The sequence below is a fragment of the Paroedura picta genome, chromosome 13, assembly GCF_049243985.1.
Source record: "Paroedura picta isolate Pp20150507F chromosome 13, Ppicta_v3.0, whole genome shotgun sequence".
NCBI lineage: Eukaryota > Metazoa > Chordata > Lepidosauria > Squamata > Gekkonidae > Paroedura > Paroedura picta.
The window spans coordinates 24,659,034-24,683,851 of NC_135381.1; the positions used below are offsets into that span (position 1 = coordinate 24,659,034).

Below are 24,818 nucleotides of genomic sequence, written 5' to 3' on the forward strand. Positions count from 1 at the left end.
CTGCGACTTACATTTCAGTAAAGAGCCAGTAAACCCACTGGGTGCTGTTTTTGTGCAGAGACTTTAATCTCTTTGTATCAAGCATGCTGTCATTTGTGGCATTATGCAAATCTATGAAAGATTTAGCACTTCGGTGCAGATAAAAAATGGTCATCTTGAGGGTTTTTGTGCACAACTGTTGAACATCAAATATGGAACAAGCTGTATTTCATGGACAAACAATTGATTTTGAAGTTTAGTAATAGATATTTACTTAACAGAGGCATTCATTTTGGAAAAACACAGGTGAATGTGTATACATACAATTTAATTAATAGGCTGACTTTGATTCATTTGTCTATTAAGAGGCAGTGTTATTCAGCAATCTAATTGGTGCTAGAAGAAATCAGAGCCATTGTTTTTATCACAATGAATACCTTTGAACCATCATGAAAACTAGAAGTATGTGAGCTACTTGCTATTAAGCAGCAGAATTTGTGCAGTAATGTATTTTTGAAGATGCAAGAAATTGTTCCTATCCTTACATTTTAGAAGTTGCTAACAAGTTTTCACTCAAGTTTTTGTGACATAGGTCTCTACAAATTCACATTTTCCTTAGTTGAGAACAAACAAAATCCATCCATATAGTCTGTCCAGTTATTCAGCCATTTTTGTTTGATATGTACTGGAATGAAGCTCAAGTTCAACTGAAAATAATGGGGCCAGTTAATAGAAATAACGGAGCTTCAAATAACTTAAGTACAAATGGGACAAGTGTATACTGGCCAGGTTATGGTGGGAGACCACCCAACAAAGTTCCTTGTCTCTTGCCTTTACTCAGTGGAGCAAGGGTTATTTAAGATGTTAGAACCATCTTCACATTCTGCCCCTGAATATGTAAAACAAATCTGATTATTAAGTTAACAAATTGGATAAATGGGATAAAGCTAACTCAAAAAGTTAATATGTCAACATGTCTATTTATTTATTTATTAAATTTCTAGCCCGCCATCCTCCTTGGAGTCAATGCCATAAAACCCCATTCTAAAAACAATACAATCAAAACTTTTACTACCAAGGCAAGGACCATCCTACCTCCTATGGAGGACTGAGCTGTAATGTCACCTCATTTTTCACAACCAGTATCCTCATCTTTGGCAATCTCCTCCACCTGGGATTTATAAAATAGTTTGCTTTTAATTTTAATTTTTAATAACTTTATTTTTTTCTATAAGGCTATACAAAAAGGAAGAAAATAGATATACATTCAGTACACTATATCCCCATCCCTATACCTCCCATAGTTTCATTTTTTTTGCGTGTGTGTTCAAGCTTCATTTAACAAGAGGGTCCAGATAAAAGCTCCACTGCTCCTGGAAGACTTTGTTTGGTTTTTTATTAACTATGGATGTGAGCTCTGCCATTTTTGCAAGTTCAGCAAGCTTGTCCAGCCATGAGTCGATGGTTAGTATCTCATGGAATTTCCAGTTCTTGGCCAAGATTAATCTTGTCGCTGTCGTAGCATGGAAGATGAAGTTCCTGGCGTGAGATGGAAGTAGTTCTGGACACATGCTTAACAACATAAATTCAGCTTTCATAGGAAACATTTCATATTAAACATGTCTTCTAGAACAGTATGTACTTTTGCCCAGGTTTACTTTTTATTTTAATTTAGCGCCGCCTCTTCAGTGGCAGTACTGTGCCATCAAATCTGGTTGATAATTGTTTTTCTTTGCTGATGTCTGGTGACGTAATCACAGGAGAAATAACATCAGGACATTGTCACATTCATGCTGTGATCCGTGATTGGGTGGGATCACCTTTCTGATTGATTCAGGAAGCCTAAACAACAGCAGCCTGGGTAAAAGTTTTTGCCTAATGCAGCAGGAAAGATGAATGTTTGCAAAAGCTGGGCTATGGGGGAAGATTTTTCCTGCTGCATCAAACGCCTCAAAAATCCGAACTAGCAAATGTTCATAATTAAATTATTCAAATATGTTTGCCGTATATGTCTATTTCAGCTTCAGCATTTCTTGTGGTTTTGCACAGTCCTGATTCCATATGAAAATGAGAATACATGCCTTAGAAACAATAAAGTAGGCAGATATGGGGTTAATCACCAGTCTGGAAGAAGTTCATGGGTTCAAACACAATCTGCCTCCATCCTAAGTACTTTAATTGAGTAGATAAAGAGATGCTTGTAATTATAAAACTGCAGTAGTTATAACATGAGGCTAAATACATAACTGTGATTTTAATTAGACAGCGCTTAAATTTGTAATTGTGGCTTCGATTAGAAATCGGTGACTTTATACATGGCCAAAGCTGTGTGTAGCTCATTATATCTCACGGTGTGAATCTATCACTATATTGGCCTGCTGAGCTGGAAAGGCAAGCATTGTTGGTGTTTGGTTATCTTCCTGATGCAGAAAGGCTGGATACAGATTAAATGCATTCCTAGTAGAGATGTGGGAATGCATTGTTCTGTGCTATAGCCTGATGTTTTAGAAGGTGAGTTTGCTACATATCGAAGTATCTCTGTGTATTTGGTATCATTCCCTTGCACAATGATTCTCAAACCGTCAGTTAGGGTTCAGAAGGAGTTTGGGTCATGAGTAAGGTGACCAGATTTTAACATTGGTAAAGCGGAACACCATCGACCGAGGGTGTTCTTAATTTAAAATTTGGTCTATATGGAGCAACAAAAAGTTTCATAGAACACATAGTAATCCTCCATAAATTTGGATGTGAGCTGCTTCCTCTACGGGGTTCTGGATTTGGAAAGCAAATCATGGGTGGGAAAGCTCCTGTTGAGTTTCTCATCATAGGATATCATAGTGCTCAGAGGAGTGGCCTATAAGCTAATGCCACTTGATGTCACATTTATAATATGGTTTTTGACATCACAATGGAACATGGAATGTGGTGCTTAGTCAGTGAACAGAGATCTCAGGAGCCTGGCAAAAATGGCAGAGAATCCATATCCAGAAACCGGTTCTACAAACCCAATGTGACTTGAACGACACAGTTCCTGAGAAGTCACAACAGGAAGTGAGACCTGCTTGTAAGCTTTTTGCAGTTTAGTTTAAAATGAAATAGGACAAACTGGGTGAAAGATGCCGCTATGTGGGAAGAGGATCATTCAGTAAATTCATGTGATCCAAACAGAATGAGTACAGTTGTAATCTTTAAACCAGGGGTCGGCAACTAGCAGCCCTTGAGCAGAATCTGACCTCGAGCAGTACTATCTTGCCAAAGGTGACTCGATTTTAACATTGGTAAAGTGGGACACCATTGACCGGGGGGAGGGGGGTTCTTGATTAAAAATTTGGTCTATATAGAGCAACAAAAAGTTTCATAGGACACATAGAATGCAAAAATAGTATTGTAATATATATATTTAAAATTTCAATATAAGTACAATTTTCCAGGTGCCCCCAGATGTCCCTCCAAAAGTGGGACAATCTGGTCACCTTATTTTTGCCTTCTCTCATTGGTTAGCTTTGGAGGTAAAAGATAGGGATGGATAGGAAATGTCTGAGGGTTAGGGTTAGGGTTTAAAACTGCAATGTGATTCTTTCCTTCTTTTCTGCTTGCTAGCCTTGCCTGGCTAGGAGCTCATATTCACACTCAGTTCTTTGCTACCAAGTTTTGGATTAGGGCAGGAGTCATGTGCATGTGCAACGCTCACGCTGTTGTGGGGTGGGGTAGGTAGGTAGGGAATCTTCTGAAAAGGCTAGGATTTTCTTCCAGACCATGCCACATTCCATTTCTCCCCTCTCCATAGGGCTTTAATATTTTGCAACTACCCTGTTTGCATTCTCAACCCCAAATTTACTAGTATAGAAAATGATCAACCTAGTTAGTTTAAAAAAACACACACAAGATTTACTGATAGATCTCATCCATGAAGTTCTGTGTCCATTTCACTGCAGTGTATAAATGTGATTGTCTGTGTAAAATGGAATGTAGCAAGGAGCTGTATCCATCCATCTGAGTATATATATAAAAAAACTTAGGCATAAATGAAGGGGAAGAAGAAGAGTTGGTTTCCTGCCCGAAGGAGTCTCAAAGTGGTCTCCATTCACCTTCCCTTTCCTCCCCCCACAACAGACCCCCTGTGGGGTAGGTGAGGCTGAGAGAGCCCTGATATTACTGCTCGTTCAGAACAGCTTTATCAGTGCCGTGGGGAGCCCAAGGTCACCCAGCTGGTTGCATGTGGGGGAGCATAGAATCAAACCCAACTAGCCAGATCAGAAGTCTGCACACCTAACCACTACACCAAGCTGGCTCTTAATAGATAACAGTTTGATGCTGGTAATATTACTTAGACTTCTGGTAGTTATCTGCAGTTTGGCAGCTTGTTAATTGAAACAGAGACCCTAAAGGTTTGAAATAATCAAATGCCTGCTGTAAACACTGACATGTTCCCCAATGCTTTGCTTGTGAAAGGTTGTCATTGTAGTCAAACTGGACATTTTCCCTTCCCCACCTTTCTCCTCTCTCCCTCTTTTTTTCCTTCAGTCTTTTAATTACATCTCTTTCCCCCTGGAGAAGTAGAAGGTATTTTGCAAAGCCAAGAAGCCCCTGTGCTTCTGTCCTCTTCATGAGCAAAGACAGTGTGAGATCTCAGCTTGTCATCCAAATCTGGCAGATGTACAAAGACAGGGTTACAGATAACTGACATCTTTGGTCATGGGGTGGGGGGAGAGATTCCCTGCTCCCGAGCTATTTCCCTCCCTTTTAGTTGGAGGTTATCACTAAATTAATTCAGCTTCAGGCTTTTCATTTCTGGGTGGTGTGCAAAAGATAGAAAAGCAGTGTAGGACAGGGTTCAAATCCTGCACTCACACGAATACTTTGAAGAAACAGAAGTCCCACTTCCCACATAGCTTAAAGCAGGGGTAGTCAACCTGTGGTCCTCCAGATGTCCATGGACTACAATTCCCATGAGCCCCTGCCAGCCAATGCTGGCACGGGCTCATGGGAATTGTAGTCCATGGACATCTGGAGGACCACAGGTTGACTACCCCTGGCTTAAAGGGTATAAATGATATGATTCCTGGGTTAGTTGTTTAGTGGAACAAAGAAATATTAGAAAGCATTCTACGCTGTAAAAATGTCTTGCCTGAGTGTATATATAATGATCCTAAAATTGATTGCCAGCCCCACCCCACCTCCGAACCACTATTGGGGATGGTAAGTAGAGTTGTCAGATCCAGTTTGGGAAGCTCCTGGATCCACTTGGTTTCCGTAATACTCTGCGGGACCCGATGCCTCCTGGTGACTCACTGGTGGCCTTGGTGGAGGACTGACGGCTTCCATAGATGAAATGTCCCCTAAACGTCCTCTTTGCCCTCGACTCAAATGGGCCCCTTGGTATACCGGGGTGCTCCGGGTGAAGAAAAGGGAAGTGAGACGACTAGAGCAAGTGTGGCAGAAGACTCACGACAAAGCTGCAAGAACATCTTATCGCAAGCTTATGAGGGCGGATGAGATGGTGATGAAAGTGGCATGAAAGTGGCAAAACTTGAGTTTTTTTGTGATGGAAATCACACCCACAAGTGCTCGCCCAGCCCTATTATTCAGGGTAGTTAGGTCTCTCTCTGCCCTCAAGGGTGTAATTGTAGTCAATTGGAAATCGGCTGTGAGGCATTAGCGAGCTATTTTGCAGATAAAGGCTCGTTGCTCTGCTGTGACCTTCCCGCCATGGTTAATACAGTAAATGAACTGGAGGCCTGTTGGCTGCCTTTGGAGGTGATGTTTGATGACTTCAGATGGCTCTCTTTACCCAAAGTGGACAAGCTGCTGGGGTCAGTTAGGGCAACCACTTGCCCCCTTGATCCCTGTCCATCTTGGCTCCTCAAAGGAGGTGGCAGTGGATAGGAGGCCAGCTCAGGGATATTATCAACCTCTCCCTGGGTTCTGGGGAATTCCCCGAGCAGCTGAAGGGGGCAGTGGTTTGACCTCTCCTAAAAAAAAAACATTGCTGGACCTGCGGGATCTGGCCAACTACTGCCCGGTGTCGCATTTGGTGTTCTTGGGTAAGGTAGTTGAAAGTGCCATGGCAGGCCTGCTCCTGGCATTCTTGGAGGAAACTTCAGCACTCAATCCATATCAGTCTGGCTTCCGTCCTGGCCACGGGGTAGAAACGGTGTTGGTTGTCCTGTTGGATGATCTTCATCGCCAGCTGGATAGGGGTGGGCCAGCCATGCTGGTTCTTTAAGATCTGTTGGCCGCTTTCGACATTGTCGAGCACAAACTGTTGGTCCATCGCCTTGCTGGCACGGGGATACATGAACAGCTTTTCGCTGGACACGCTCCTTTCTCCAGAACCGGACCCAGTGGGTTGCGGTGGGGGATGAATTCTTGCACTCCTATAGACTCCCTTGTGGGGTCCCTCAGGACGCGGTTCTCTCCCCCACACTTTTAACATCTTCATGTGGCCTCTGGCCCAGCTGGTACGGAGTTTTGGGTTGGGTATGCTGATGACACCCAGCTCTATCTCCTCATAGACGGCAGCCCAGATTCTCCCCCGGAACCATTTGAGAGATATTTGGAAGCGGTGACTGAATGGTTTGAGCAGAGTCTCCTGAAACTCAACACCTCCAAGACAGAGGTCCTGTGGTTGGGAGGTAGAGGGCAGGACCAGGAAATATGCTTACCCACCCTGGAAGGGATACAACTTATGATCGTGCCCCAAGCCAGGAATTTGGGTGTGACCATTGATGCCTCATTGACCATGGAGGCATTGGCCAGGCATTTTTCCATCTTCGCCAGGCTCGGCTACTAGCACCCTACCTGTCCCCTGAACACTTGTTAAGGATTATAGTTTGACATATTCATACTATGATTAGGCTTGTTCAAGGCTTGTTTTGCTTCCTGTAAAGAAAGATGTTGATGCTGGTGCTGAAGTTAGATTGTGGTAGTGGTTCCAAAAAAGTGCTAAACTGGGGTGTAAATCAGTTTAAGTAGATCATGATTAATTTGTCAACCTGGGAGAAAATAGAACTAAAAGGCAAATGTTCTGTTTTATCTTATAAACAAAGCAGGGAAGAATCAGATTTACAACTTCCATTTATTGTATCTTTTTGGCACTTAGAAGGACAGACTATAATTATATACATTGATTTGAGCAATTATAGAGCTTGATTTTTTATTAATCCTTTTTTAACCTAATAGAAAATAGTAAATGCTGTAATGCTTATTTTACTATATAATTATGTTTTACTAATAATTTATGTCAGACAGAATTAGGATAGTGGGATTTAATTAAACATACAAAACAGCAATAAAAGTGATTTTTAAAAATTAAAACAGAACTCCAGTTAAAATATTCTAGATGCATAAATTTCTTTTATTAAAATGCCTCACGCTCATGCAATAGAAATCCATACTTTTGGAGATACACACAGAATAGTTTAAACTATTAGAACAATTTAAAATACTCTAAAAACATGGAGATAGCAGCTATCAGTGGTTAGAGTATCTGCTTGACATGCAAAAATGCACAGGTTCAATCTCCAGTCAAGGTAGCAAACCTGGAAAGCTGCTAACAGATGAGATAGTACTAAGGGCCAAACTAGGTAAAGGATTGCTGACACATAGGAGAACACTGTGTCTTTAGGACTTAGAGAGCCACTGCTGATCCTAGGGGAAGAATCCAGAGCTAGATATCCTATAGTTTGGCTTAGTATTTGGTGGATTTATGTAGTATACAATTTAATGCACTTGTGTTACGGAAGGCTCAAGGATACTTTGGTGGGCCCTGGGCAGAGAGTGTTCAGGGGTCCCCTCCTGTGTTTTTCCCACTGCTAGGTTCCTCATTCACACCTCCTTTCCCACCCATCTGCTCATGTGTCTTACCCACCTTTGCATCTTTCCCCACCCTTTTGCAAGCTCTCCCCCTGCCCACTTGTCTTTTCCCCAACTGCACTAGGTATGCTCTGGGTTGGGAAATACCTGTAGACTTTTGGGTGGAGCTGGAAGCGTGTGGCATTTGGGGCAGGAAGGGACCTCAGTGGAGTATAATGCTATGGAGTCCACCCTCTAAAACAGCCATTTTCTCCAGGGGAACAGATCTCTTTAGTCTGAAGATGAGCTATAATTCCAGGTGATCCCCAGGTCCCACTTGGAGGCTGGCATTCTTATGGGCACTATAGCCACTGCCACAAGCACTGCTGATGACCTTCACCTATATATTCTTCCCCAGCACTGCTAGGCAGCATGTGGAGCAGAAGTGTTGATGGCAGAGCACCTACAAGTGCTTAGTTTGGATAGACAGATATTTATTATATGGTCAGAGACCAGCAAGTCATAAGGTTCAAAAGTCGAAGATTTAGATCAGGGGTAGTCAACCTGTGGTCCTCCAGATGTCCATGGACTACAACTCCCATGAGCCCCTGCCAGCAAACACTCATGGGAATTATAGCCCATGGACATCTGGAGGACCACAGGTTGACTACCCCTGATTTAGATTACAGTGTTAGCGAAATATACAGCACTGTTAGTATAAAAACCTGAATAGTGATTAGGTTGGGAATGGACTGGAGGTGTCAGTGGGCCCCACTGGAAGTTCTGGGCCTTGGCAGCTACCCCACCTCAGGGAATGCCAATACCAGTCATATGCTATTCTGCGAGCATAGATGCTAACTGAAATGCATTCATTCATTGCTATCTCCCTGCTTGAATACAGATCCCAAATGAGCCAGATAAGAGGTAGGACTGATCAACTTACTTGCAGTCCTAAAGAAGGCAACATCCTTCAGGGGGTATTGCCAAGGCAGGCAGGTCCTGGGGAGTTTGGACAGCAGCTGGGAAGCACCTAGGACAGCACCTAGGACAGCAGCTGGGATCTAAGAACTTGGAAGATTGTGTTGGGTCTGGAGTCCTTTAGTGGAGATGACAATTTGGAAAGGATTTCTTGCATGTCCCTCATTTAATAAACACCAATGCAGCTACACCAAAATGTGAAGCAAGAGCCTGGGATTCATACAGTGTCGATGCACTCTTAAAGCTGTCATTGTAGAGGCACAGGTTTAAGTTCCTGCGCCTAAAACTTTTTTTAAAAACCTTGTTCAATGAAAAATACTAATGGTCTGTTTCCTTATTGTCTCTTTGTTTTAATTTCAGTCATTATGAACAAGATCGGAATGCGCTTAAGAGAAAAGAATGGGAGCGCAGAAATCAAGAAGTCCAGCAGGATGAAGATCTCTTTGCCTCTGGCTTTAATCTCTTTGGGGAACCCTACAAGGTAAATAAGTACCCATGTCTTAGCATCTGTCATCTGGAACTGCTCTTTCCTTCCCAAATTAATTAAACATTAGCCCCTGTGAGAGGGCTTCTTGCTTTACCGAATAAGCTTCCACATTAAGACAGATTCAAGTTAGTAGCTGTGTTGGTCTGAAGCCACAGAACAAATTTAGAGTCCAGAGGCACTTTTAAGACAAACAAAGTTTTATTCAAGGTACGAGCTTTTGTGTGCATGCTTCCTCAAATACAATGGAATGGAAGTAATCAGTTCAAACTTACAGGTAGAGTGTGAGACTAAATTATAAATCAACACACAGCATAATGAAAACGGTTAACAGATTCCAGAGACCAATAGGAAAAAAACAAGAATTTAGATTTGTTTGTATTCACTTGAGTTTGAATTGCATGGGAAATACTTTATAGACCACATTAAGGCACTGACCAGGTAAGATCTTGACCAAACTCTGGCTACCCGCTATTTACCCCCTGAGGCGTCTTGCATTCTGTGTGAGCGGGGCTGGTCTGCCAATTTTTCTGGTTTTTATTGTTTGGATTTTTGCTCCTTTAGGGGGATTTTATTGTGGGTTTTTATCTATTGTTAGCCGCTGCAAGCCGGTTATGGGAATGGTGAATGGTATACATTAAATTATTAATAATCAATCAATCTGTGGCAACTGTGAACCCTCCAAGTCATGAGCCCTTTGGGCTGACATTTATGTTCTTCTGAGTTTGAGCCAGCCATCCCTTGGCATGCCCCATGACTCCAAATGAATGTTAAGTTCTAATTTATAATAGTAGCAGTATTGAAACATTTTAGGGACAATTCCCAGAACTGTGTTTTCTAACCAGAGTTTGTGTTCATTTCTTGAGCGTGAAATCACTTTGATAAGAGTGCTTTATACATCAACAACTGTGGTCTACTTCTTGTTGATGTGCACGCCTGAGGGTATGCTGCTTCAGATGGCAGGTGGGACCTTTTGTGACTGAATCTTCTTCCTTATTGCAGAAATCTTGCATGTAGAAAATACACTGCACCTGGGAGAAAGCTAGGAAAACTCTGGACATTCTAGTTTTTCATGTGCACAGATTTTTTTTTTCTTTAAAAAAATGTATGGTAATATTCCTTTCTGGAAAACCCTGGGTCTTTGAGAACTTCCCTCATGCAAACTCATGTTCTAAAAAAATAATATTTCCTTCCTTCCTTCCTTCCTTCCTTCCTTCCTTCCTTCCTTCCTTCCTTCCTTCCTTCCTTCCTTCCTTCCTTCCTTCCTTCCTTCCTTCCTTCCTTCCTTCCTTCCTTCCTTCTTTCCTTCCTTCTGTAATATCACACATAAACCAACAGGCTACATACAATGAATATGAACATGCTGGCATTAGAGGTTTAGATCCTACCAACTTTTTCACAATCATGTTCCATTTTTTTGCCCATGCGGTTTTATAAACCTTAACCACACCATAATGTTTTGAGGCAGTCTTCCCTCTTGCACCAGCAGAAAACCTGGGAGGATCCAACCCTCTTTAAAAATCTTCTAAGTTATGCCCTAGAACCCAAAGTCAGGATGTAAATTAGTAATCCTTAACAACAGCAACAACAAAATTCAACCATAGTATTCTTACAAACCCTATTGAAATCCCATGAATACATACAAAATACAAGTATACACCAATTAAAATATTGTCAATCACAATGCACTCTCTGTATCCTGTTATTCAAGCTAAGAAGATATTTGTATTCCTGCTTTATTCATCACAGTAGTGTAAGAAATTATCAGTGGCTTCTTGTAACCTGGACTTATTCTGCACTTTGTTTATTCTGTTGTGGATCTTACTGAATCCAGATCTATTTGAACTTGGGTCTTCCTCTATCTCCCCCCCCCCCCCAAACTGAAACAGAAAGCGTTCTGCATTTGATTGGGAAAACTCAGAGCGGGAAGGGGAGCCAAGCACAGCAGGAGTCTCTTTTTTTGACCAGGTTGGGGGGGGGGGAGGATTAGAGACAGCAGGGGGGGTGGAAATAAATCCAAGAGGCAAATCTCAAGTCTCTGCTGAGAGAAGTTAGGGCTTCTGGAGCATAGTCACTTTAAGGGAAACCTTGCAACCGGTAACCAGGAAGTCTTTGAACTGATGCCCTGGCCAATCAGGGAAGACTGCTTTGCTCCCGAGGCACGGAGCAGTGAGTTAATTCGCAAAAAGGAGACATCTGCACATTTACTCATGGTGGTTTTTGAAATAGCGAGGCTTATATCCACTCCAGGATATCACAGGGGAAAGGTAGGAGCACCACGAATCAATCATGCATGTTGCAGAGGGAAAATTTCAAGTGCCCAAAATCAAAATGCAAATCAAATTCAGTGTAGACTACAGGGATTTAGTTGATTGGGGAATGAGTAAAAAGCCCCATGCAGACTACACCCTTGTATATTTTTTCTTCCATTCTTGAGAATATATTATAGCTGTCAGTTTTTAACAACTTTGGTCATCTCCTTAATCTCCCCATATTTAGGAATACTTCCAAGGAAGCAGGTTGTGGCTGGAAGGTTAATAAAACAGCACAGAAGGGAAAGCAATTGAGGCTCTAGATAATTGAAGGTGAAGCAATCAAAGTGACAGCTGGGGAATTTCAACTTTCAAAAATTATTAGAGGATCTCAAAGTTAAATTCAATGTACATTCAACATAGGCCAAACGTTTGTGTTGAACAACACTTGTATGTACATACGTACATATGTATGTATTTATTTATTTCATTTATATATGGCCCTCCCCTTGTGGCTCAGGGTTCTTTACAGAGAACATGGAAGCCAGAAGGCAGATACAATATAGGTTCAATAACTACACCAGGTAATAAGAGTGGCAGTAACAGTGATATATGATTCTGCTTTAATTTTTACTGTCACTATTTCTTAGTGATGCTGTAATTGTCACAAATGACTATGTAAAAATGAAATGCATCCTGTTTAAGATACCCCAGGTTTTTTTGTAATTGGCAAGTATGCATTGCATAAGCCAGGGGTAGTCAACCTGTGGTCCTCCAGATGTTCATGGACTTCAATTCCCATGAGCCCCTGCCAGCATTTGCTGGCTGGGGCTCATGGGAATTGTAGTCCATGAACATCTGGAGGACCACAGGTTGACTACCCCTGGCATAAGCAACACAGAAGTTCCTTGATTGTTCGAGTTGATGGGAATTGTAGCTGAAAACTCAGCCTGTACAGTTCGGCATATAGCGGAAGCTACCATTTCCGTAAGTTCCAACAGGATATCTCACAGAAGTCCGAGAAGAGCCATTTACTGGGAAGTTAGGCTCCAGCAGGCATCTATCCTGTTTCAATAGTCATTCCCACATGCATGTTATTTCCTCACCTCTGCAAGTTAACATTTGTGGCTTGGAGAAGGAGATGGGCCCCTGCGTGTAGCATTTAATTTATTAATGTTGTTTATATATCTCACATTTCCTTCCCCCACAGAAAACAGCCCAAGTGGTGATGTTTATATGCACACCTAAATGCAGTGCTTCACTGAACACTCACAACGTTTACTGAGCATTTTCAAGAATTTGCCAGGAATTATTTCAGATCCAGTTTGGGCCATCATTCTCATCTAATACTTACTTAATTCCCTTCCCAAGTAAGAAAGTGGTATAGTCAAGAGTGTCAGATTGGATATGAGCAGACCAAGGTTTGATTCTCTATTCTGAATGGAACCTTGCTGAGTGATCATAGAATCATAGAGTTAGAAGAGTCCATTAAGGCCACCTATCCAACCCACTAGACCAGGGGTAGTCAAACTGCGGCCCTCCAGATGTCCATGGACTACAATTCCCAGGAGACCCTGCCAGTGAATGGTGGCAGGGGCTCCTGGGAATTGTAGTCCATGGACATCTGGAGGGCCGCAGTTTGACTACTCCTGCACTAGACATACCCCCATTTCATCCATTAGGGTTGCCTACCCCCTAGCAGCTGAATATGCTGCCAACGTGTGGAGGCTGGCCAGCTATATTTTGGACTTGCGGAAAAGTGTATGATTTTACAGCCTTTTACGTGCACTTAAGGTATTTCTGCAGAGAATCAGTTCTGCAGAGGATTCATAAGAATCACCTGTATCTCTCCCATTAATTAACCAATTGGCCAGTCTACTTTTTTAAAAAAACTAGCTGATTTAAAAACTGTCTGGATGGTATATAAAAGGGCTGGCTTAATGCAGACCCAACTTTTAAAAGACAAACTGCTTTCCATTACCTGTTAGCTCAATCTGAAATAAGGCCTTATCATCTTGCCTGCTGAAGTCCCTGGGTATGAGGAAGTAAACGAAGGAATGCAAACTTTGGCTAAACCATCTCAAGACATTAGAGACAAGTCTAACTGTAGCCAACTAGTAACTCCCTTGGTGTGGGGGATCTGTTATTTGATTGATTTTTTAAAAAAGTAACAGAGCAACAGAAACTAGGGAGGCGCACATTTTCCAAATTAACAAGATTTCTGAATGACTTTGAGGGGGTAAAAGTAGTGAGTCACAAACCAGACGTGTAATTTATGTCTTGGAATTCTTCAGAAAGCACATTTCCTGAGGGAGGCAATGCTGAGATTCAACTAGTGTTTGGAAAATAAGGCTAAAAACAGAAGTTTTCTTTCTCAGTAAAAGAGAGGTGGTGCAGGGGAAACCTGCATTCAGAAATTACAAGAAAATGTGGGTTATAATCAGTGGCTTCATCAAATCCTGTTTAGCTAATGTCTGATTGCAGGTAGCACATGAAAATTAGAATCTTGTAACTGGTTTGTTTGCACAGTTTGTGATGCCTGAATTTACTTAATTCCTTGAGTAGCATAACCCCCTTCCAGCAGCCTAGCCACAGGGACAGCAATTAGAGGAGAACATTCTTAATGTTGGAGACATGAGAGTTTCTGCACAAACTGGAATTGGTTATTTACATCTGATAAACTATATCCAGCATTCCTTGCATATGCCATGGCTTATTACAATGTCTGAATGCAATCCTAGGAATTTAGAACCACACGAAAAGGAAATTGACCACCAGTTTAATGGCGTTTCAGACAATGGAGTCATACAGAACCAGCTTAAGATTTATAATTATGTAGATGTGGAGAGAAAGAAGAGTTGGCTTTTTTATACCCCGCTTTTCACTACCAAAAGGAGTCTCAAAGTGGCTTGCAATGACATTCCCTTCCTCTCCCCGCAACAGACACCCTGTGAGGTAGGTGGGGCTGAGAGACTTCTAAGAGAACTACTCTGTGAGAACAGCATAAGAGAACCGTTAGCCCAAGGTCATCCAGCTGGCTGTATGTGGAGGAGCAAGGAATCAAACCTGGCTCTCCAGATTAGAAGCTGCCACTCTTAACCACTACACCACACTGGCTCACACAGACTGGCCTTGCCAACAGGCCCTTCAAAGTTACTAGCAAACAATAATCTACATTAGTCCAGTTGGTACCTAAGCACAAGCATCTTTGTCAACCATTTTTGTGGTACTTCAATGGCCAGGAAGGGGGGGAAATACAACCAACTTTGAGTTTATAAAATTAACACTGCCTAATCATCTGCATGTGAATATCTCTCTCCACAGATGACCAGGCAAGTGTTATTTGGAAATGTATACTTGCCTTCATGGAGAAGAGGTTTCACGGCTTAGTGGGGGTATTCTTATCGGAGCATATCTGTTTGAATTATTGTGACATATTAGTTTGGATTTGTTACCTTGGCCAACCAAGACTGGTGACAGCACCTTAAAATCCAAAATTCTAAGAATAAGTATTGTTTTAAAAACCACCACCACCTCCAACCCAATTCTAAGGATGTTTACAGTGCAATTCTATACAGAGTTACTTCTGGGATCTGGGTTCATATCCCCGTTCAGCAATTCACTCATCAGATCATGGTCATCTTTCAGCCTTCCCTACTAATACATTGTTGTGGTTTCTGGACCACTTATGTTGCTCTGAGCTCCTTAGAGGAAGGGCATAATAAAAACAATACAATAAATGAATAAAAACACCAGTACTGACTGCCTTCTATAAATGGTTAGGAGAAAAGCCCCTTTCCCCTACAACCTGGAACTAAAAGTGTTGCTGGGAAATGAGATGTTCCATTTCTCCTCCTTTGCAGACAGTTCAGCAGAGTGAACTGTACACAGTGTAACTAGACCCTTTAGACCAGAATTGTTGATATGGCAGTAACCTCAGAGCCTCCCTATGCACATGTGCTGTCTCAGCAATATTGCGGGAAGGGATGGAGAGAACAAGTGAATGAGTGTTTGGTATTTGTGTCGTAATTCCTCCTAGTCCTTTAAGCACAATGGAATCTCCTTGTTTTAAATTTGGGGGGCTGTGCGGAGACTTGCTTTGGCTGCTGCCCAAAACAGTTTATTGTGCAGCTCAGGTTGAAGGAGACGGGTCAAGCACAAAGAGTTTATTCTTTGCCCTGATAGAATGTAGTTATTTATTTATTTACTTTTGCTACTAAAAATGACCAACTTAAGTTTCTCTTTTTTACGGGGGTGGGGAGATGTTTCTTGTGTACAGCGTGAGTTTTAGCAATGCACAGTTGACTAACTTAATAAATATTTACTTCTGTTCCTTTGTTACAATCTCTCAAAAGAAACCAAGAGGAAAATGGGAGTTTGTCTTTCTCTGCCCTCTTCCTTCCGTTTAGAAGAAGAGTTGGTTCTTATATGGCACTTTTCTCTAACCGAAGGAGTCTCCAAGCAGCTTCCAGTTGCCTTCCCTTTCCTCTCCCCACAACTGGCAACCAATGTCTCCCAGTCAAGGGCTGCCGCCGACCTGGCTTGTTGGCAGGCCGGCAGCCAATGGCGGCAGTGTGGCGAAGGCGGTGCACGGCGGGGAGTAGACTCGCCCAGTGGCCAATCACCAGCTGCGCTATGCACGGCTGGCGATTGGTCCCTTGTCCCTTGTTGCCGGACTGACACACGGCAGACAGTTTGTGCTTGCCAACTGGGCACCCCGCTTGTCACTCCGGGGGGGAAGGGGCCAGTGGGCGGCCTTCCCCATCCTGTACAGGGCCCTCCTCGAGGGCCCTTACTGTTTTATTTATACCGCTCCCGCAGAGCGGTTATAGATAGGATTATTAGGATTATTTCATATCAGTGTTGCTCAGGATGTAGAAAGTGGTTGGAACAGAGTTTCATGGTTTTTAAACCTAGCTTGAATAATGCATTTATTGTGTGTTTTTCAGTGTTACTTTCCCCCAGATGCTTCCCTGTCTATCTTAGAGGTAGGCTGAAGTTACCCTGATAAATTCTTACCTATCTACCTTTAGGGGATCACTTCCCGCCAGTGCCCACATGTAGGCTTCCAAGTCCATTCAGCTTCATGGCAGTGCAACCAGAGATTTAAAATATACTTTTCATATAAGCTCTTGTGTGTGTGTATGTTTTAAATGCACATTTAAAGGAAAGCAGATCTTGTCTGGGCAATAAAGTAGAAAAACACTGAAAATGAAAACATAATAATGCCAAATAATGAGCCAGAATTTGCTTAATCTCTACACTTTACAGAAAATAACTGTGAAGCATTGATTTGCAAAACACATGCTGTGCAGTTCCAGGAAACATAGCAGAGCAGCCCTTCCAAACACTGCTGACAATAGTATTTATGTGTTCCTTTGATTTAAAAAGTGATCTTCTAAATCAGGGGTAGTCAAACTGCGGCCCTCCAGATGTCCATGGACTACAATTCCCAGGAGCCCCTGCCAGCGAATGCTGGCAGGGGCTCCTGGGAATTGTAGTCCATGGACAACTGGAGGGCCGCAGTTTGACTACCCCTGTTCTAAATGTTCAAGTTAACTTTGTCTAATACCCAGTCTGGCCTGAGGCTGAAGACCTAGCAAGGCAACCACATTATAATAGTCCATAACAGTAAAAACAAATTACATTTGTGTTTGATTCTGCCCTATACTGCACAATACTGCTCTTGGTCCTCCAGTAGTTTAAGAAGAGGAGTGTGTGTATGTGTGTGTGAAAGATAAGAACAGAACAAGGGCCTGCTGGACCAAACCAGTGATTCATCTAGTCCTGCATCCTGATGCTGCCTCCTAGCACTGGTACTGCTTGCATGTGAAGGTTCCTTCTAGTGATTATGGTTAGTAACCACAGATGTTTCTTCTTCCAGAATGTAACTTCCTTTCCCCCCTTGTGCAAAGTGTGCTCTTGCCGGAATCAACATCCCTTCCATGCATATCTCTGGTCAACAAATCAAGAACAACTCTGCATTTGATTTTGCGGCCTCTGTTTGCCAAGGGCAACCTTGCATTTGACCTTGGGGCTTCGGGTGGCGAATTGTAAAAGGAGTCATATCACCTCTTGCCTCTTTCTCTCTTAAAAAAGGATCCAAATAGATAAGATGTAGATCATAGATTCTCCAATGTTCTTTGAAGCAAAAATATAGCTGTGTAGTGCCTTGAGTTAGAATAATAAAGTAGGAAGGTATCTCCAGGGTCATCTATTCCAACCCCCAGCAGAATGCAGGAAAATCACAACTACCTGCCCACCCACAGTGATCCCAATTCCATGCCCAGATGATGCCAAATGATTTCATTAATCAAAATCAGCTGTCATCTGTTATCAGGCTTTAAAGAAAAATAGACACACATTCATCACTTGCCCATATTTTGCTACAATGCTAAGAACAAGATGGGATGGTTTCAGTTAGTGAAAGCTTGCAGGACTGGAAGGCTTAAACCTGGTCTCCCCTCTCCAGATGTCCCTAACACAATGTGATCCTCAGATCTTCCAGCATCTCCCCAGTTATGACACCAAATTATATTTAAAACCAATGTTCTTTTTTAAACAAATGAAGTATATCACGTTATAAATCAGTTGAAATGCCACTCTTAAGCAATTGCCTACTGTCATGTTGTTTTAGGTACTACCCGAAGAAGTCACGGCTTACAATCTACCATCTAATCATCCCACAACAGCGTAGAGCATTCATGTTAGCTAGAACTAATGCTCTACCTTCTGCTGTTCTATATGGGAGATTTCAACAGATCCCGTATTCAGCTAGGCTGTGCCCATGTGGTCAATGCTGTATAGAATCAATTGCACACATTTTCTTCCATTGTCCATTTTATTCTTCGATCCGAGCAAAATTTCTTAACTCAATGCTGTGTAAAAGAGAACTGCATTCGGATGAACGACTCAGTTTCTTTTGACATCCCCAGAACCCTGATATAATTGAACCAGTAGCAAAGTTTTTACATCTTGCCATGAGAAATCGTGAATGTAAACAAATAAAAATGTTTTAGGTAGTGAAACTTAGCAATGATGTCATTCTGAGGTACTTTGATTTTTCTTTTTCTAATTTAGACTAACAAAGGTGATGCTCTTGCCAACCGTGTCCAGAACACACTGGGGAATTATGACGAGATGAAGGACTTTCTGACGAACCATTCGAACCAGAGTCACCTTGTTGGAATCCCAAAGAACACTGTGCCACAAGCCCTGGTAGACAAAAATGAACAGAGCTTCTTCCCAGAACAAAGAAACCGGATGGTCCCATCCCATCAGATTAGTGGGCACTCATCAGCAACAATGCCCCCTCCGCCTTCCATATCATCAAATTCTGGTTTGCTGCATGGCCACCAGAGCAGCAGGAAATCCAGGACTGACTGGTCCCGTGGCAGCCACAATTCTACCAGTGGCCAGGCAAGTCAATCTGGCAGCCAGCAGATTAGAACAAAACATAGCACTTCTCATGAGCAGTTGCAAGGCAGGTATGATGACCTCTACGCCTGCCCAAGTGAGCAGCATAAAACCGGAGGAGCTGAGGAAGCCAATACAACGCCATCATCGTCACACTCGAGAAGGCATAACCATTCCAAATTGACAGTGGTGGACCATTCATATAAAGAAAGCAGCCATTCCAAGTCTCCAGTCGATCTCGATTTTCTGGGCCATGGCCCTGGATCCCCCCTCCCTTCCACCTCTTTGTTGTCTGCAAACAGCAGCCTTTCAACTCAGAACTTCCCTCCAGGCCTTCATTGTAAGAGTAGCATGACACAGCAAAAGCCTACTGCTTACGTTAGGCCAATGGATGGCCAGGATCAAGTTCCCAATGACTCCCCAGAACTAAAGCCACCTGTGGAAATTGAAGGTGTGTATGGAAACCAGCCTCTTGGATCGCTGCTGGAAGGAAAGTCTACTGGACCGGGCTCAAAGTATAAACTACCAAAGCTTACCATCCCTCAAGCTAGTGAAGTAAGTCTGGTTCCCCCTACCATGTTTCAGTTTGTAGGTGTTCTTTGATTTCTAATTATACTTCCACTTTCTTAGTCTAATCATTATTGTTGCTTTTTATTCAGACTGCGGGTCACCTGCAAATGGCCACAATTTAAGATTTATCGCCTTAGATCATGGGTACAAAAAAACCAGATATGCCAAAACTATTTACAGCTTTAAAATGGGCATGAGGATTGGACCCAGAGTTGAGGAAGATGTCAGGAAACAAGTTTATCCTCCTGCCATTTATATAGTTACTGGCAGAATCTGGCTGCCACCTCCTCTCACTCTTTTACCCAATGGAATAATCATAATTGACATCCATTCATTGGAGCAAATTTTTCCAGGTCAGATTTCCTCCCAGGCCTCATCATCATTCCCTCTCAATGAAGCTGTAGTTAGCAGGGAGGAGAACAGACCTGAGCACAGCAAAAATACAGAATCTTTCAATGCAAATTTCACATTTCCGTCTAGCTTCTTTAAAAAAAAATCACTGGCTCTTCAGTTTGGGGTGGAGTTGGGGGCAGCACCATTGCTCAGTAACATTAATATCAATGGGTTTTATTATGAGAAACTCCCCATTGGTTTCTAGATAGTATGTGCACATGAATATTTCTCTTTTTCCAGAAAAGAACAGGCAACACTGTGTTTTTACTGTCCACAGTTGGCATCGAGTAATCTGATCCATCTGTGCAGATCAGTTTTGCCAGGCTGCAATCATTAATTGGAGAGGCTATCAATTAATTACTTATTACTGTTTGTAACACAATAGTGGTTAAATTCTAATTTTGTTGCCGGGACTTCATGTCCCTACCCACCCACACATCTTATATTCAGTTACAGGAATTTGGAAATGTATTTAAATAAACTGAACCAGTAGATAAAATATATTTAAAATAAATTAGGTGCTAGCTCACTATAAAGCTGTTTAGTCATTTTTGGCAACTGTGATCTTAACAACTTGGAAGTAAAATTTACTAAAACTACAGACATTAGTTCTGTGGAAAGATATTTACGATTCGACTGCTAATTTGAACTGCCAGAGATTTGGTACATCTGCATGATTTTTATGATTAAAAAACTCACAAAAGATTATGTAAACTTCTCAAGAGGGGAAGCAGGAATCGACACCTGTGGTATACAGCGTGATCTAGCACCCCAAATGAAGGCTGTTTGCACGTGGCAACCCATAGGGTGTTTTGAGAATCTGGGTTGGATCCAACCAGTCTTTTGTGTTCATGAAAAAGAAAGGGCAAGTCCCTTCTTTGACCAAAAAAGGGGACCTACTTATACTAAAGCCCCATGGGATGGGGTCTGTAGTAGAGGAGAGAATTGGGCAAGACTGAATGAAAACTTGGCTGGATCCAACTCTCCCTCTGTTGCTTCTTTGGACTATAGAAACTAGCGGAGATTATGGAAATGCTGCAATGCATAGGAATGGAACCTCAACCAAAGTTTGAAAATGGGTTCTGCAGGACTGATCTATGCTAAAATTGGCAATAGCTTGAAACCTGCTTATGGCTTGTTGCAAATGACTAAAAAGGTATATCCTTTTAGCTTGCTTAGTTCTAAATGATTTATTTTATGTCGCTTTAAAAAGAATTTGACTCAGATTCTGCTGAACCTCGCTGTGACTATCCTGGTTCCCGACTTTAAGAACAGACCTAGGATCAATATGTTTCTTATTGTGATTGAAGAAATGTGGATGTTGCTTGAGTTTTGGTTGTCAAATTATTTACAGGAATAGTGCTATGCAACTGGGAATATTGACAGAATGGCAGATATGATGCTTGTTTTGTTCTGAAAAACTATATGGCACCACCCACAATGTGAAGTTATGCTCATCTGTAGTGGATTTTAACCATCACCAGCCTGGTTGTATGGATTTTATACATCCAGATTCCTTTCTTAAGAGCATAGAATTAAGGGTGTGGCGCTGAGTATATGACTTGGAACAATTTCCTTGGAATTCAGCAGCACTTATCACTGAAATAACCTTGGCGGGAATATAGGCTGCCTGAAATGAGCGTATCTTGTTGATTGTGACAGAGGGCCCTAGGGAAATGCTGGTGGGTCACAAGGAACTGACTGATTGAACCCAACGTTCTCACCAATAGAGGAGGGTACTTACTGCAATTCTGCAAGATTCTCTGGTCTGGTCCCTGCCTGATTTGAACTACTCTTTGCTGGGAGTTTCTGGCATGTCTTTGTATGGGTTCCGACAGGATCACTCAATTTATTTAGTATGTTGTGGCATAACAGTATAATAGTGACAAAACTATTTGCATGTTTAAGATATTAGCTCATACAGAATGGAGTTTGAATGCAAATAGTTCGTCCTTCTACACAACTCTAAAATAAACCCTGTAAAGGGAATGGTGAATGGTTCCAATATTAATTCAGATAAAAATATGCCTTAACTATAAGAAGTTTGGGAGACACTTAAAGATCCCATTTTCTGAGTTTTCAAAAGCCTGTTTCTAGTTTCTCATGGGTTTAGACACTATCTTTAAAAAAGAAGCTTGAGAAAGAATTCACATAGAGATTGAACTGGGAATGGGTATGTAAGTCTGTTGGCTGTCTGGGGCAGGCAGAATCCTGCTAATTAGCAAGCAGAGTTCAGCCTTTTCCTCCCCAAAGGGATATCTGCACATTATTTATTTATTAATGATTTGATTTATATACTGCCCCTCTCGGACTGGCGTCTTGGTGTGATGAACGGCAAAGTGTATAACATTTACGGAATATATAAAATACACAAATATAAAAACACGTACAAGATTAAATTATATTAAAAATAGTTTTTGCCTGCTGCTGGTTATATTATATTAATAACTCACCTAATTAGCAGGGACCCAGGCTGGACGAGTCAGGAGGCAAGGGGAGATTAGAAGAGGGGGGGGGCCTTGTAAGTGTGGTTCTGAATTTAGTTGGCTTCAACCCTAGGCCCAGTGGAAGAACTCCGTTTGACAGTCCCTGCGGAATTTAGGAAGCTCTCCAGGAGCTCATTCCACCCGGCAGGAGCCAAGGCTAAGAAAGCCCTAGCTCTGGTTGAGGACAAGCATATTTCTTGAAGGCCAGGGATCCTCAGTTGATCTATGCCATTTTGTAGGACTGCATCTATTAAATGGGCATTCCGGATTCATTGGAGGATTTTTCAGAAAATCACCTGCATTTTACATGAAAACTCTTAAATATTTATCTGGGAAGCAGCATATTAGAATCTTTCACTTTAGCGAGGATGCCTCTTCTGAAATACCACCTGCTCTGACACATGAATCTTCTAAAAATTAAATAGGAAATGTCCCCATCTTCAAAACAGTTGATTTATTTTGCTCTCAACATGTGCTAGTTTACGCAGATTGAGCCAGTTAATTGATTACCACTCTTACAGAACAACCTGAGAGTTATTACATTGAATCACAATGCTATTTATTCAGGCCACATAATTAGGTTTTCCTTTAAAAGGTGGACTCCTTAGGTGAAGAATTTTACTTTGCCATAATTGTGGATACATGGTCTGAAGATTAGCAGCTATTGAAAATTAATAGGTAGGGGATAAGCACTGTGTATTTTGCAGTTGTTTTTTCTTTTAAGAGCTTCTCAGCATGGTGGTATATATCTGATGCATATCTCAAAAGAAGATAGAAATAACATGTTTTTTTTCTATAGTTCTTTCCTAAATATCTATTTCATGGCTAGTCATGGTTTTTATACGTGCCAATGTGTTCTTAGGGTTCTTTATTGCCAAAGGTCAGCTTTTCTTTCCCCCTGTTGAAATAACTGTTCTGAGCCAATAATTTGTTTGACTGCTTTAAAAGGGGGGGGGGGGCGGGGATTCCCTTGCCATTATTTATTAACATTCCAGAGGGCAACAAAGACTGATGTGTTTTGCAGGAAGGCTTGGAATAATTTTCTGGGAACAGCATCTGAAAACCATAAAAAGGCCTATTTATATCAAGTGGAAGCTGAGGGTTACTTGCAGATGGTGTTTTATTAGAAAAAATGTATTTGTTAATAAATGTAGCTTTGTACAAGATTGCTTTACAGATGTTTCTGTTTATTTTTACCTTGGGTTAAAAATCTGCTGGAGTAGTCTATTGCAATTTGTCACCAGCATTGTTTGGCGAGGAAATAATTGCATGCAAAGAAAATAATGAGGTTGCAAAAGCAAATAAATGTGTTCGTTCTTGATGCCTATTAAATACAAAACTGAATCAATTAACAAATTTCGAAGGGAAGATCTAAGTCAGAATACTGTGGAACTTTAGGGTTTGTTTACAAAGCCACATAATGCAGGTTAGATATAGCTGAATACTTCGTAGCCACCCCATTGTGTATGTAATCCTCATTCCATTTAAGTTAACCATGAGAAGGTACAACCTAGCAGGAAAATATGCCACAACATGAAAAACTGTATTAAAAGGTCGCGACATTAGGATGGTTGAGAACCACTGCCCTAGGTGGATCTGTGGTGCTATGCACTGCTGAGCTGCCTAGGGCATTTTTGTTTGTTTAAAAGGTAAAGGTAAAGGTATCCCCTGTGCAAGCACCGAGTCATGTCTGACCCTTGGGGTGACGCCCTCTAGTGTTTTCATTGCAGACTCAATACGGGGTGGTTTGCCAGTGCCTCCCTCAGTCATTACCGTTTACCCCCCAGCAAGCTGGGTACTCATTTTACCGACCTCGGAAGGATGGAAGGCTGAGTCAACCTTGAGCCGGCTGCTGGGATCGAACTCCCAGCCTCATGGGCAGAGCTTCAGACTGCATGTCTGCTGCCTTACCACTCTGTGCCACAAGAGGCTCTTTGTTTGTTTAGGAACGTGTAATTGCTACCCACTCGGTGGAACCTTTTTGTCTTATCCAGAGGTAGAAATCCATAGCAGGCTGTCCCCTGTGAGGACTCAGGAAGTGGCAGGGCTAAGTGCCCCGTCATAAACACTCAGTGGCAGCCGGGCGTGGCACCGCTGGTGCACAAAAGTTCTCGAACTAAGTGATCCCTAAGTATAATGAGCCCTACAGCTGGAATTCAGTGTTCATCTATGTCTGCCTCCTGTCGTTCCAGTGAAAGACTTCCAGTACTTATAAAGCAACAAGGAAATACATGGTTTGTCATTTTGACTTTTCCCCAAGGGGGGGGGGCAGGTGCTACTCTCTCACTACACCCACCTAGGGTGAGGTGATACCGCTAAGTAGTAATTATCATGTTATACAGTAACAGTGGTTCAAATAATAGTATGTTAATTTAATGTGTTCTTTCCAGTATGGAATAATTAGACACAGTTTAAAGAGGCAAACCACGAACCAGTTAAAGGCAGCAAGCCAGGAAAAGTAGGACC

The 24,818-nt window shown here is 42.0% G+C and overlaps 1 protein-coding gene and 1 long non-coding RNA gene across 4 annotated transcripts in view; one reads left to right on the forward strand and one right to left on the reverse strand.

The window, feature by feature from the left end:
• Positions 1-24,818, forward strand: part of AFF2 (ALF transcription elongation factor 2) — a 417,511-nt gene that overhangs the window by 99,559 nt on the left and 293,134 nt on the right. Inside the window, exons 1-3 of one of the 3 annotated variants that reach the window (XM_077308981.1) lie at positions 2,906-3,030; positions 9,112-9,232; positions 18,568-19,458. In XM_077308981.1, coding sequence (XP_077165096.1) covers positions 18,628-19,458 — 831 coding nt within the window. In that variant the 5' untranslated portion in view covers positions 2,906-3,030; positions 9,112-9,232; positions 18,568-18,627. Of the gene's footprint in view, positions 1-2,905; positions 3,044-9,111; positions 9,233-18,567; positions 19,459-24,818 lie in introns of those variants that run through there. The other 2 variants (XM_077308980.1, XM_077308979.1) reach the window with 2 other exon arrangements.
• LOC143823086 (uncharacterized) overlaps positions 1-24,818 on the reverse strand; it is a 74,658-nt gene that overhangs the window by 583 nt on the left and 49,257 nt on the right. Inside the window, exon 2 of the long non-coding RNA XR_013226377.1 lies at positions 1,075-1,150. This is a non-coding gene — a long non-coding RNA (uncharacterized LOC143823086). The remainder of the gene's footprint in view (positions 1-1,074; positions 1,151-24,818) is intronic.